The sequence below is a fragment of the Tiliqua scincoides genome, chromosome 6, assembly GCF_035046505.1.
Source record: "Tiliqua scincoides isolate rTilSci1 chromosome 6, rTilSci1.hap2, whole genome shotgun sequence".
Lineage (NCBI taxonomy): Eukaryota > Metazoa > Chordata > Lepidosauria > Squamata > Scincidae > Tiliqua > Tiliqua scincoides.
The window spans coordinates 44,680,618-44,694,610 of record NC_089826.1 but is presented as its reverse complement, the minus strand read 5'-3'; the positions used below and the strand labels follow the sequence as shown (position 1 = coordinate 44,694,610).

The 13,993-nt window shown below is 38.7% G+C and overlaps 1 protein-coding gene across 4 annotated transcripts in view; it reads left to right on the top strand.

Moving 5' to 3' along the window:
- The window catches only part of FBXW7 (F-box and WD repeat domain containing 7), a 164,063-nt gene that overhangs the window by 111,053 nt on the left and 39,017 nt on the right, over window positions 1-13,993 (top strand). For 3 of the 4 annotated variants that reach the window (XM_066632092.1, XM_066632091.1, XM_066632094.1), the window contains one exon: window positions 11,939-12,021. In XM_066632092.1, coding sequence (XP_066488189.1) covers window positions 11,939-12,021 — 83 coding nt within the window. Of the gene's footprint in view, window positions 1-9,143; window positions 9,405-11,938; window positions 12,022-13,993 lie in introns of those variants that run through there. The other variant, XM_066632093.1, reaches the window with a different exon arrangement.

Here is a 13,993-nt window from a genome sequence, read left to right as displayed (position 1 = left end):
AAACTAGAAAGATGTAATGACGTTAAATTTAGAAATTATGAAATGTCACCATTCTTCTATTAATCACAGGTATTAGCTAACATGTGGAGGCTAATAAAAATGGTTACATTTGAAATAACTAAAATATAACATATGGAGTGTCAGAAGTGCATCTGCTATTGTTATGCGCCAATTCTCTGATTGGTAGTCTGTGGGTAATGATCAGTATTGTATGTTTTCGTTCTTTTCCTAAATCCAGGCCACTCCTACTGAAATGGATTATACTTTAAAACATACATTATTTTATGCATCATTCTTAAAAACACAATCTTTCTTGATAACTAAAGCAATACTTCATTTTCCTTTCTTGATTTCTCAGAACGCTTCATACCGCTAATCATTGATATTCCAGTTTACAAAACCCTGTCAGATTCTAACAAGGCATTTATTCCTTTACAGATAAGCATTTCAATATCCTCGTCTTTACTACTAAACAATTCTTTAGGCATTAATCATACCTTCTCACTGCTTTCATCGTTTAGTATAGTTCCACAGCAGTTAAGAAAAACTTGAAAGAAAGGAGATCAGAAATCTTGAAATCTCAGGCAAAGTTAGTCACATTCTCTTCTGCATCTTCATTCTAATTCCAGGAAGATGGGCAGTCCAATCCTATTCAGCACTGGTGCAGCAGGATCACACATACCATGCCATATCCAGCCCTGAAATTGGGCAGGCTGGAAATCTCTTTGTAGTAAGGGAACATTTGTTCCCTTACCCTGTGTCAAACTCCAGCTTGCCCAATGAGGCTACTTGGATCTGCGCCATAAAACTGCTGGTGTAAGTCTGAGTAGCCCCTTTGGGCTTTCAGGCCTGGGACAGGGGTAGGAATATAGCTGAGGCTTGCTCTGCCGTTCCTGTCCCCTCCCAGGCCTGAGTTTACAAGCTGCCATTTTCCTACATCATCATAGAACTAAATTTTATTTCTGTAGCTCTTTTCAGCTTTTCCCTGGTTCCTATGTCTAAGTAGTCACTGTCTGTATTTGAAGAACGTAACTTCTATAGTTCAGTAACTTATACACTCAACTTTCCAGTTTCTCCTTGGACACATTCAGGCTTGAAAACCTTTTAAAAATGAAAAGTGCGATACTTAGATTTGTTGAATATTTTTCCTGGCCAAGTGAAATGTACTTTTGTCTTTTCAATGAGACTTGTACCCTTGTCCCAAATATTCAAAATAGCTGCGTAGTGGAGTGAGTTTTCAGCAGATTCCGCTGTTTATATATTCATTGTTTTATCAGTGTTGCAGGGATGCCCGTGGCTTGTCTTAAGGCAAGAGAGTTTAGGTGACAGATTACTTTGTATATCTTATTGATCTTTTTACCATAGATATTAAATAGTGTCAGCTGAGTCTTGTGTGTACTGCTACCTCTTCCTTTCACACAATTCAGATTGTAATATAGTTAGAAGAAACAGAATGTTGGTCCTGAGCTCAGCTCATGGATATACTGAAGAAAGTAATGGTAGTAATGTAATGGTAAATATACTGGTTTCCTGATCATAGGCATTCACCCGCAATGGAGTCACCACACACTCGCCTATAAGTCAATCTCACAGATAAGTCGAGGGCAGGTTTTGAGTAAAAAAACATGGAAAGTTCTCAGCTAAATTGGGGGTTAAACGTAGAAGGTTGTCTGACTATAGTTTTGTCTGATTTTATCCAAGCCCAGATCCTGAAAAATAATCTACCACTAATTGTTACCTAAGAACTGTACAGTCTCTAACTTATTAAAGATATAGTAAAAGATCACAGGATACATTTTTATTCATTAACTTTTTAAATTCTGGTCTTCACAACCTTTTTGTAACTACTATCAGAGTAAGTGCACTATAAACAATCTACCAGTAGAACAGTGGTTCCTAACCTGGGGTACATGTACTCCCAGGGGCACTCAACAGGACCTTTAGAGGTACTTGAAGAAGAAAGGAATAATGGCAGAAAAAGGCAGGTAGTGCTCCAGAATGCCTTGCTGACCCTGCAAGGCAGGAAGGGAGGTAGCAAGTTGGCTGTGAAAGCCCCACCAATAGCTAGTTTTTGGTCATCATGTAATAATCAGTTATTGAAAACCAGCACAGTAAAAAAGTTGATAATATGGAAAGTAATCAATTGCCTTGAATTTCTCAGGACACCTCTGGTGCTAAACAGTGCAAAGGCATAGTCTTCAGTTCTTCAAACAGATAAGAAGAGAAAATATTGTGATGAGTACATAGATATGGATTTTCATATAGAGCAGATGAGCAGCGCTTAGGAGAAGGGGGTAAAGGGGGCAATTTGTACCCAGGTCCAGGAGCCAAAGGAGGAACCTCAGAAATTTCCTGAGATCTCACAATTTCCTATCTACTGAGACTTGTGGCCTGCATGGCATGCTGGCGACACGACCACAACTACAGATGGCGAGGACACTACTGATGCCACATGGGTTGGTAGACCTGGACTCCAAAGACTGTTCCAGTTGTCTCGACCCTCCCCCCACCCTGTTTTGCCTCTCCCTGCCCCAATTTTGCTTGCCCATCACACCCTCCCCCACTCTTTCACCCCTTCCCCTTTGCAAAGGGGCCCAAAAGAAACTTTGTACCCCCTGATAAAATTCCTTTGAGATCCCTACAGATGAGGACTTATATTATTATTAATTACAAACATTTAGCTAACGTGAGGGGTACTATTTATGGTGATAGGCTGCCAAAGGGTATACAAGTAAAAAAAGGTTTGGGACCACTGCAGGAGAACCATTAATCAAATCCTTCTTTAAGGTGCCTAGTGTGTTAAGAGTTAAGAGGCTCTACATATAACATACAACTTATAACACATAACTGGGAGTGTGCAGTTCAATTCACAGCAGAGAGACAAGCAATAAGGAATGACTGAGCAAGTGCGGCTGAATATACAGGTCCAACCTTGTTATACATGGATTTTTTAATACATGGATTTGACTCATAACACAAATGGCCTCTGCAAATGAGAAGGAATGTGCTGATCCCTGGAGAAGGGGGAAAATGCATCCCTTTAAAATCACATTTTAAAAAAACACTGCTTTTCTTACTGTTGTATAGAGACAATCATGCAAGGAATTACAGGTATAACCTAATTATCCAAGGTTTTTTCACCTGTGGAAAAATCCATGGATTTTTCTATCTCAATGCAATGAGAAGGGCCCTTTAAATTAAGGGGAAACAGTCATTTAACAATCTGTTAATGCAAGAGAGGGCAGCCAGCTGACAATTCAGTCATTTTCTCTCCAGGATTCACTCCAAGGCAAGCAATCTCCCTTCCCCCTGAGCACATGAATGAAAGATAATTACTTTGCTCTGGGTGAAAGGAGGGTTGTTGGCTCAGAGTGAAGCCTTTCTAAGTGCCTAGAGAGAGACTGATTGATGGATTGTCTGCTTAATAACTCTTACATCGTAAAGGTCTGCAAGACTGTTTTTAAATCACCTAGCAAAAGGCCATTGTTTTTTAAATTTGCTTTAATATGATTTTTTGCCATCCACATGAATTCTGGGAACATAAGCCTCAAATAATGAGACCTGTAGTTGCAACCCTATTTACTCAGAAGTAGACCCATTGCTTTCCATGTGTGTTGTTCTTAATGGTGCACTGAATTGTAGCTTGTTTCAAATGGAAACAAGGCTTACATCCTGGTGTTTAAAAAAACAGAACTCTGCAAAATGCAAACATTTGCAAAATGGAACAAGGTTGCAGCAGCATTTGCAAACTGGAAGGAGGCTTGCTTGATTTCAGTGGAACCTTTAACCCTTTTCTCAGGAGGAGAATCTCAGAAGGTTAAATTTGACTGGAGTTTGCCAGGGAGGTTACCATGGAGATTAACAGCCCTCTATCTCTGCATTGCTTCTCTGGTGCCACAACTTACTAGAAAAGCCCTGACCACTGAGCAAGCTTGGAGATAAAGTGAGGTGATTATCAAAGCTTGATTTATTGGCAGAAATTTCTCCCCCTATAGGGGAGTGTCTACAGTGGATTTAATAGTACTCGTACATCAAGAGGAATTGTAGCTCTTTATCTGCACTGAAGAGAATTATAAAATTTTATTAGAAAAATACATTGCCAATCCTAAAACTAGTTGTACTAGCAAGTTTGGGATTAATAAAGGGAATACAGGTACAACGTCAGTACAATCCCAGAACCATTACATCAAATTTGCATGGAACTATATTAGAGCAAACTTTATTTTGCCTTATTCTATAAAAGATGTATACAGCTTCCTGAGATCAGAGAGGAGTTGAAATTAAGATTTCTGCATTTACAGTAGGATCTTGGTATATGCTAGGAATCCGTTCACAAACCCCCACATGCAGGTACCGAAAACCATGGATAAAGAAATCACAGTTTTGTCCCCTTTAAACCCTCTGAAGGCATCCAGAGCTGTAATCTGAGCCGGACTTGGCCCAGCCTGAACCTTCCAAAGGTGACCCTGGGCCTCAGAATGCCTTAAAAGGCATAAAATTGTCACTTCTGGTTTCCCATGGGAAACAAGAAGTAGCATTTTTCACACCGTGGGGCAATTCTGAAACCCGCAGAGGTCGTGGGTGGATGCACACAGCCTCTGCAGACTTCAGAAAGCCCTTTAGAGGTTACCAGAGCACAGGTGGACTGGCTCAACACAGGTTTGGGGTCCCCGTGTTGAGCCATACCTGTGGACATAAAAATTGTGGATAAGTAGGCTCAACATGTACTTGGTGATCTTGCATATTTTGTACCAAAACAGTACACAGTTCAGAGAATTTTAATACTTATTTTACATTTCATTTTGAAGGCTGACTTGACCATCTCTATCTTGACAAATGCCAGTTTGATGGAAATTCAGCTACTTTTGAATCTTTAATTCTTTTAAAAAAATGCTTACTGAACTCAGGATTCACTTCATAGAGAAGACCAGGTGAACGTCATTGCAGCTATGAGTATACAATCTCCCTGGAGAATTTTTGGTTTTTCAATTTCATCACTATTGGCAACAGTCGCGTTAGCAAGGGATCCCAGTGAGGAAGAACAATTAAATAAGAACTAGCTGGGGGTCTTGGTTGTCTGCAACGATACTTAATAATAATAATACAGCTTCACATTTTAGAGGTTTGGTTCTACTTTAGTTTGGCATAGAGAACTTTTTTAAAAAGACTAAAACCTAGACAATTAGCCTTAAGATTTACAGAAGAACTCTGCTGTTGAATTTAATAAGCTATTTTGCAGTGCCTCTAAGAAAGGATTGTATATAGACATAAAATGATTGTGCAGTTATTCAGGCTGCAGCTTGGGGGAGCCTACCGTCTTCAGTAACATCTCACAGTATTCTGCTTTAACTCTTCACCACCACCACCACTGATTCCTGTTCATACTTGATTTACTGTCTCTGTTTTTAAATAAAGTTGCTCTTGCCATAAACCATGTTACTTTAATATGTGAATTAATCTGTGTATTTCAGTTTCCTCTGTAAAATGGGGATAATAATTTGCCTTCTTTACAACTAGGCAGGTAGTAAATTGAATGCCATGTAGGTGTTTCCCTAACTTTTCTCTGAATTGTCACCTATTTTGTTCATAAGAAAATGAGACAGTGAAACCTAAACATAATTGCATATTATATAATCAAGCTCAAGGGATTCAGGTATATTATCTTCTTGTCTGTTTTAAACAGAGTTAGAACTTGTGATAAAAATGGGTGCCCTGTGCTAGCCCACTGTGTTCTTTCTCTGGTAGGCTCAGCACTGTAGGGCTGAGGCAGGGTGCTGAAGCTGTGTGCTATAATTGGCGATAATAGGAGGCATTGAGGAGGGGATACCAAAATATTTATTTAATAGGTGAATTTTCAAATATGCAAGTTCCCACCTACAATCTGAAGTGGTACAGTCCAGATGGCAGACACACAACTTACCGCCTCATTTCCTGTTTGCAACAACTAGGCATATGACACCCAGCTCTCAGATCTGAAGTAGATATTGCGAGGAGCAGGCGGGGCACCAGTCAAAATGACAGCCATCTCTGCACATGGACTCCTAGATGACAGAGATGATTTCTAGCCTAGTCTTATTCCTTACATGTTAGATTTTTTACATTAAGGGATCTATTTTATGGGGTGCATTCTGTTAAGTGAACTTTCACCTGAAGTCATGCAATGGAGAGACACAGTTTTACCATTTCATCTGGTCATAAAAACTTGTCTTCATAGTTCTTACTTTTGTTCTTTCTGATGCTTTCATGGGAGATGCTAGGCTTTTAATCATGGACTTTCTGTATGCAAATATGTTTCCTACAGAGAGCTGTATCTCATTGCCTACAAAGTTTAAATAGCTGCCATGTCTTGAGTAAGGTGTTTAGTCCATTGAGCTCCGTTGCAGCTACTCTGATTTGCCATAGCTCTGTGCTGTCTCAGGCATGTTTTTTTTCTAGCTCTACCCCTTGAACGTTGTATCCAGAAACACCAGGAGCATACCTTAGTACTTCTGGTATATAAAACTCTTTCACTAATCTATTCTCACCATGACAGCTAGGAAGATGGAAGGGCTTGACTTAGAGGATTGACTCCTTTGCTGGTAACTCAAGAGCAAACCTGGACAAGACACTGGAGATCCAATTACTGGTCTCCTGTCCTTTTACAAGTTGATTGCCTCCAGTTTGACTTAGGACTGCAGTGTGGGGGGGGGCGCATATGTGGATGGCGGGAGAGACTGTTTTCCCAGTGAGCTTCCTGCCACCAACACTTAGCCAGGGGAACAGCTATGATGAGCAATGATTTTTTTCATATGGCAAAAGGGTTAAGCCCTTTCTGCCATGCTGTAGTCCTGATCAAAATCACCACTTGGTTGTTTATTATAAAACATTTGAAGTGATGGGAGAGTTTCTTTACCTAGATGAGAGACATGTCTTACAAGTCTCACCTATTTTAGCCATTTCTCATCTACTTTCCACTGTGGCGAGGTGAAGACTTTTATTTTGGCAGTCGTTGTATTCTGCTTTCTTAAAATGTGTGAGTTCTGTCCAAGGTCTGATAGATACAACTAGTCTCTGGACCAACTAGTCTGATGTAAACTCCCTACATTCTGCAAGTTGAAATTGGCCCCCAGAAAACTTTAATCCAATGTAAGATTGTCAACTTGCTCACAGAAACTCACACTATAAGTATCTCACTCCATATGCAAGGATAGCTCTACACATTAAAGTTGTTAGACCAGTATTTCCCACAACAAATGCTTGAAATGTGCATATACACCCAGTATATATGTTTGAAAACCCTGGTTGTGCCACAGCTCTGAGATGCATGTGCCCAAACATACACAGTCGTGTATGACTACCAAAAAAGAGAGGGTTTGTTGTCTTCTTTTTTTTTTACCAGGTTTGACTGTTGTGAGTCTGCTTCAGATGGTGAATATTTTTATGCCCACAAGCGCCATCTCTTTAGTATCATTCCTAAATAGTGTGCATATCTACAAATACAATTTTTGCCAGTGTGAAATGGTTAGGACCTAATCCTTTCTGGGAAGCTTCTTGAATGTATTTAGTGAGGAAAACCACAGTTTATGTACTATGACATCATACATACATTGGTAGTCAGGAATTCATTTTTGAGAAGAAAAATGTGGAAAACAGGCCTTAGTCAAGATTGAAAGATAGTGGATTGTGGGACAAGAGGGAGAAATTAACAACTTGGAAACTTGCTAATATGTTTTGTATTATAATAGAAGGCATAAAGGGAACACACTGTTCATGGTAGAAGTGCCATCTGGGGAAAATGTGAGCATACTTCCACACAAATGCCGTTCTGCAATGTATTAGCAGTAGCAGGAGTATCATGTTGAAAACATGTGACAGTTCCACTTGGCTTAACAGGCTTCGGCTGATATTTTGTGTTTATATATTTAGAAACTGCATTTTAAGGTTCAGCTGCTTTTCTACCACTTTGATGTGATTTTCCCCACCCACCCCCAGTTGTTTTCTAGAGAGATCCAGGTAGATCTGGTTTATGTGATAGTGATCACTTAAACTTGACCCCTCACAAATTTGGAAACACTTGATGGTATTCATCATGTTGTACCTCTTGCACGATCATCCCAAGAAATGACTGAACAAGATCACCCAGTGGTGGAAGAAAAACAGTCATGGGAATCTGCCTTTTGGAACAGATAAATGGACCATCTGAATTAGTAGTTTTTTTTCAAATAAGTATTAATTGGGAATTTCATACTTTTAAACATAACAGGGCCATAGGCAGTGGAATTAAATAGTAAAAATTAAAAAATAATAAAAATGAAAGCTTAAGGCTCTCTGTGGGTGGGTAAAGAGGAATGGGGCAGTGAATCAAGGTATAATGAGAGGCTGTGGTATAACACTCTCTAAAAAAAATAGCTAACAGTAACTGGGGAACAAAGATTAATCCGTCTTGCATCCATGTAGGATGGACTAGATAACCTCATGAGATACCTTTTTGGTTCTGTTATTTTTGTAACTGCAACTTTAAAATTTGCTTCTGTCAAGAAATTACTATTTAAATCCTGATAGGAGATACTGTATATTTTATCATCCAACTGAGTGTTAAATATGCCCAAAAATATGCTGAAGAAAATAGCTCAAATTATTTTAAAATTAACTGCATTTTTATGAAGCAATTTTTGTGCCTATTAGATGCATTAGCATCTCAAGGTCCAGTCACTTTGCCTGAGGGCCACAGTATAGCTATAATTAGTGGAAATGATCTTGTTTGCTTCCGCTGGAAAGCCTGACTTATCTAGTGCTATGCTGTTTGTTTAAAATGGGGGAGATACATTACCCCGGCTTGAGGAGCCAGATCTCCAGTCTCTCCCCAAGCCCAGTGGCCGACAGGAGGATGGCGTGGGGATGGTTTAATTTCCTGCTGAAGTCCTTCCCATGCTGTGTGCTCACAGGCTCCTTGGAGCTGAGCACCATATAATTGATGTGCAGCCTGCATTGCTGAAGCTTGGACTGCACCATTCGCAGCGTTGGGGAAGATGTAATCTGATCTCTGTGCCGCTAAGGGAGGAATCTGTTCAGGCAAGGCTTTGACAGGGCAAAGTCTCCTCCAATAATCTTCCCCCGTCTCTCATTATTCCCTTAAGTTCTTCTCAGACAAGCTATACGTATGTATGTGTGCCTGGAGAAGCTGTTTGATACTGAGCTGCATTTGTGTTCGCAGTGGAGTTTGGTTGCTGGTTCTGCTGCCTAATCTTCCTCTTCTGACGTGCCTGAGCATGTCCACATTAGAGTCTGTGACATACCTACCTGAAAAAGGGTTATATTGTCAGAGACTACCAAGCAGCCGGACACACGGGGGCACAGACTCGCTGAAGGGAAAAAATACTGAAAACATGGGTTTCTACGGCACTTTAAAAATGATTTTTTACAAAGTAAGTAATTTGCTGGCTGTTTTTTCTTTCCTGTCTATGCGTTAGAGTGAGCTCGTGTGTGTATGTATGTGTTGAGGAAGGAAAAATCTGTATCATCAGAGATGGCTGCAGTATCTCCTTCTGCCACTGCCACCCCCCTTCTCATTTTGGTGGGTGGCTGGATGCTTAACATGCTATACGCTGAATAAAGGCAAATAATGAAAAGCTCAATGAGATGCGAAATCCTTTCATTTTAGGAATCTGCATGAGAAACCGGAGGCAGATCCAGACTATTTACCTTTGGCTGAACTGGCTCTTCACATTCAGCTCAGCACTTGAGGCTTATTTTTAATAAGAGCTACATTCTTTATGTTTATAGTGGCTCCGGGGGTGTATTAATTTTCATTTTGTTAGCCCAAATGGCTTTGAATGCAAATAATGCGAATGTTTCCATGCCATGCTTATATCAGAGGCATTTTGAAGATGCTCTGAAATATTTCCGTGATATGGTGTGCTCCCCATAGCAATGCAGAATACATGCTGCAGGATACAATGTTCCAAAAAATTAACACTTTCCTATAGGATTTTAGTGTTTCTGAGGAAATAAGTGTTTGAATTTCCCAAAATCTCTACAAAAATGCAGACGTTTGCACTACAAGGTTCTGATGGAAATTAACTTCTATTTAGCATGATAAAGCGCTAACTGTATTGAAGTATTTGATACAGCATCAAGTACTAAATGTCTGCCTTTTTTACAAACTGGGTTTAAAATGAATGGAAAAAGTTTCCTACAAATACTGAGAAAACAGGAGTTTGGTGATATCCATAGGCAAGTAGTGTATAGGGTTTGCCTGTTGTTGAGAAGGTATTCTGTCCTTTTGGGAAAATGAAGTTGTGCCCAAAGTCAGAATTAGCCTTATATTTTTTCCTATATATCCTCTCTGTTGAGAAAAACAAATAACTGCACGGAGGGAATGGAAGAATAGCTGTTAGTATATCATGATATCTCCTTAGGGAAAATTAGTTGAATTTTTAATAGAGGTTAAAGGCTTCTAATATGCACATCCTAAAGCTGCAAGTTTCTACATGTGGGGAGTGTTTTCCAATGGTTTCCCCAACATATTCTTGAACATGGATAAAAACATGGTCTCCATTATTCTCAGCCTTACTTTAAAAAGAGAGATTTGTAGTGAGGAAGGTTGTGTCTTGCTTTGGGCTTTTTGGTTCTGTATGGCAACATGCTGTGTTTTGTCCCGTGTGAGGCATGGACACGCAAATAAGGCTGACTGCCAGAAAAGACTTCTTCATTTATTGCTAAAGTGAATTGGATAACCGTAACAGTTCAAGGGGCATTGTTCAAAATAAAACATACTATATGAACATCAAAGTATGAATAAGTACAGTATTGAGGAGAGGTTTGTTTCATCAGCCATTAAAATCTTGGAAGCTTTTTGTGCATCTTTGGTATCAGTAAACTTGCACAATATAACAAAATAAATGAAAAACACCTGCATTTAAAGGACACTGTACATTTGATAAGAGTTGCCAGCAATCAGTAGGAAGCTATGTATTTTAATTGTATGTAAAAGTTACAGTAAAGACAATTACTTAAATGGGCTGAATTGCATGTATATCCCATGTTTTAGCTAGTGGGTTGTTGAAGTACTGCTGCTACACCTTGTCAAACCAAAAAAGTTCATCTTCTGTATATTTTTATTGGGTATAGACCTCCCTTTAAAAATGTGTAGCTGAAGATTACTTAGTGCATATGCTTTAAAAACCATCACCAGACTTGGTTGACTGGTGCATCCTTTACTGGGTGCCATGACCTTTATCAATTTTGAAAGCCTAGTTTGCACTTAAAAATCCGTATTTTTTTTTAAGTTTCATGTAGATGACAATGGAATGTTAAATATCAGGTTTTTTTTTTCCTTTTGCCATTTTGCAAAAATGCTAGTTGTCTTAAACGCATCCTTGCCAACAGGAACATTTTTAAAATTTAGCAACCTACTTAATGGAATGTAGTTTTCCATATCTTATCCTTAAAATGTTTCTGATTTATAGTTTTTAGTGATTATCAGTGTCTCATTCTGTTTGATGTATTTGTACTTGATTATGTGCTAGCTTTCTATGTGTACGTTCAGAGAATAGGTAAAGTTAATTTTAATAAATCTATCTAACTGAATTATTGAATAATTAATTGAAATGAATAAATTGTGGAAACAAATCATAATGCAGCAAGGAGTTGTCTAGTTGCCAAGTGATTATGGTGCAAAGTGTTATACAAAAGGTCACTGGAATAATTTTTCTTGTTAATATGAGGCTGCAATCCTATTCACAGTTTTCTGGCAGTAAGCCCCATTGAACAAACGGGACTTGCATCTGGGTAGACATGCCTAGGATTGTGCTGTAAGTTATGCAATACAGTGTTTTGCCTGGTGATATTAAAGCAAAATATTTAGGCATTGGGTAAAGATGATCACCCTACTCCATTATAGGCCTATATTGTTCTGGTAAGCTAACACAGTTTTTTATTCCTTTTCCAATTTTTACAGATGAAGAGAAAGTTGGACCATGGCTCAGAGGTCCGTTCTTTCTCACTCGGAAAGAAACCTTGCAAAGTCTCAGAATATACAAGGTAATTCAATATAATAACTGACCACTAGTTTAAGGTATCACTCCATCCTGTACTTCCTGCACAGGCGCTTCTTGTATGTTCACAGCATAGAACAGAAGTGCCTACATTAACATATATCTTAGTTACTTGAAACAACTTAAATTTAAAAGTCTCTTACTTCTGCATTAAGAATGTAGAATGAATACTTTTTGGCATTTGCAGAAGCTTTTAATAGCAATGCATGGAGCAAATTTGCAAGATGTATCAGTTTTAATGTAGCAGTCTGAATATGGGAGCAACCAAATCTTTGATGTTAATCACAACATTCTTGCACACAACAGCATGAAGTTCCTTCCTTACTCATATTGAACAATACCTACTCTACAGCACAGAGTTCCATTTGTAAATTAAAGGGATACCCATTTATCATGAGGCAGGCTGGTCGATTTAGCTGCCCTTTAATTTCCTTTGCTTGGATATTTCGATATCAGGGATGCATACAATTCAACTTCAGTGCTTTATAGTTGCCATAACAACTAGATACAGTCCTGCTTTTCGTCATTTTCAGATTAGCATCACTGTAAAACTTTCTTGCTGTAACCGATTGCTTTGGTTCCATAGGCTGCCTGCATATAATCTTAAGATTGGAATTATTATTCTTTATAAATTGAAATATATTTATTTTATGTAAATTACAATGAAATTTATAAGTTCAGCATGATATAATTTTTTTTGAAAGAAAAAATGCTAACCTGTTCCCAGGTCTGCTGGTTTATAATTGTGTGGTTAAATCAGTTCTCCCTAACTGGTGTGTGTTACAAATGATTTCAGTTTTGCTACAAAATATTCACAAGAACTCACACAGAACACACTGTATTGTGAAGTCTGTGCTTAGGTGGACCATTTTGTACCACCTGTCATTGCAGGAAGAACCTTTTTTTGAAGATTGTGACAAAAATATCTTCCATTGGCAAATTCAGAAATCTGTCAGTAATACCCCTCAACTTAAAATTAGCAAAAATATTGGAACCATTTCCTTCAGTGGTGATTGCTCTCAGCATAAAGTTCAACAGGAAAAGAGAGTTCCCTGAGACACTTTGAAATTGGCACCACTGCAGAAAGACCCCTTGTCAAGCAGTGAATTGCTTGTCATTTTCATCTGAATTCACCACTTGCCATAGCCTGTAGGTCATCCCACCTTCAGGGACTGGCATGGGCTAACTGATTGGGCAGCCAAGCACATATCAAAGGATAGGTACAGATTCTCACATTCTCATAAACAATCCAGTTAAGTGTTCCTATAGATTTAGGTTACTTAAGGTCAGGCCTAAAGCTGCATCTATGCATTCTGGTCTGACTCTCCCTGAGAAAATCTTTGCACGACCAGTTCACCCATCTCACTTGGCAATCGGGGTGTGTGTTATGGCTCAGGCCAGTGAGCTAAGACATTTTAGAGAATTATTTTGTTTTTTAGTTTATCTATAATCACCATTCAGTACTTTTGCTAAGATCCAACACCCAAGCTCTCTTTGTAGGCTGCTTGTATCATTTCTTTTCTCCCTTGGACTGTTTACATGCACTCTCCTTCTTGAGTTTCAGTAAACAAAAATTGAAGGGTTTTAATTGTCCTCTTATGTGTTGTTTTATCAGAAGGTGTCATAGGCTAAATGATTTCATTGATTTTGCATATAAAAGAGAACCAGAAATAAAAAATTTTCATATAAAAGAATGGATTTGCAGAACATAAAAGGTTGCCTTATGCATGGTCAGTTATATTGTTATGCTGAGTGATATTAATCCATCTAGCCCTGTTATGTCTACTGGTCCATGCAGGGCTCTCCAAGATTCCAAGTAGTGGTTTTCTCTAGGTGAAATCCTTTAACTGGAGATGATAGAGAGTGAACCTGCGGTGCAGGGAAACTCCATTGCAATCAATCTCCATTGCTCTTTAATATTCAAAATTTTGGTATATATGCACTATGCTCAATAGAAC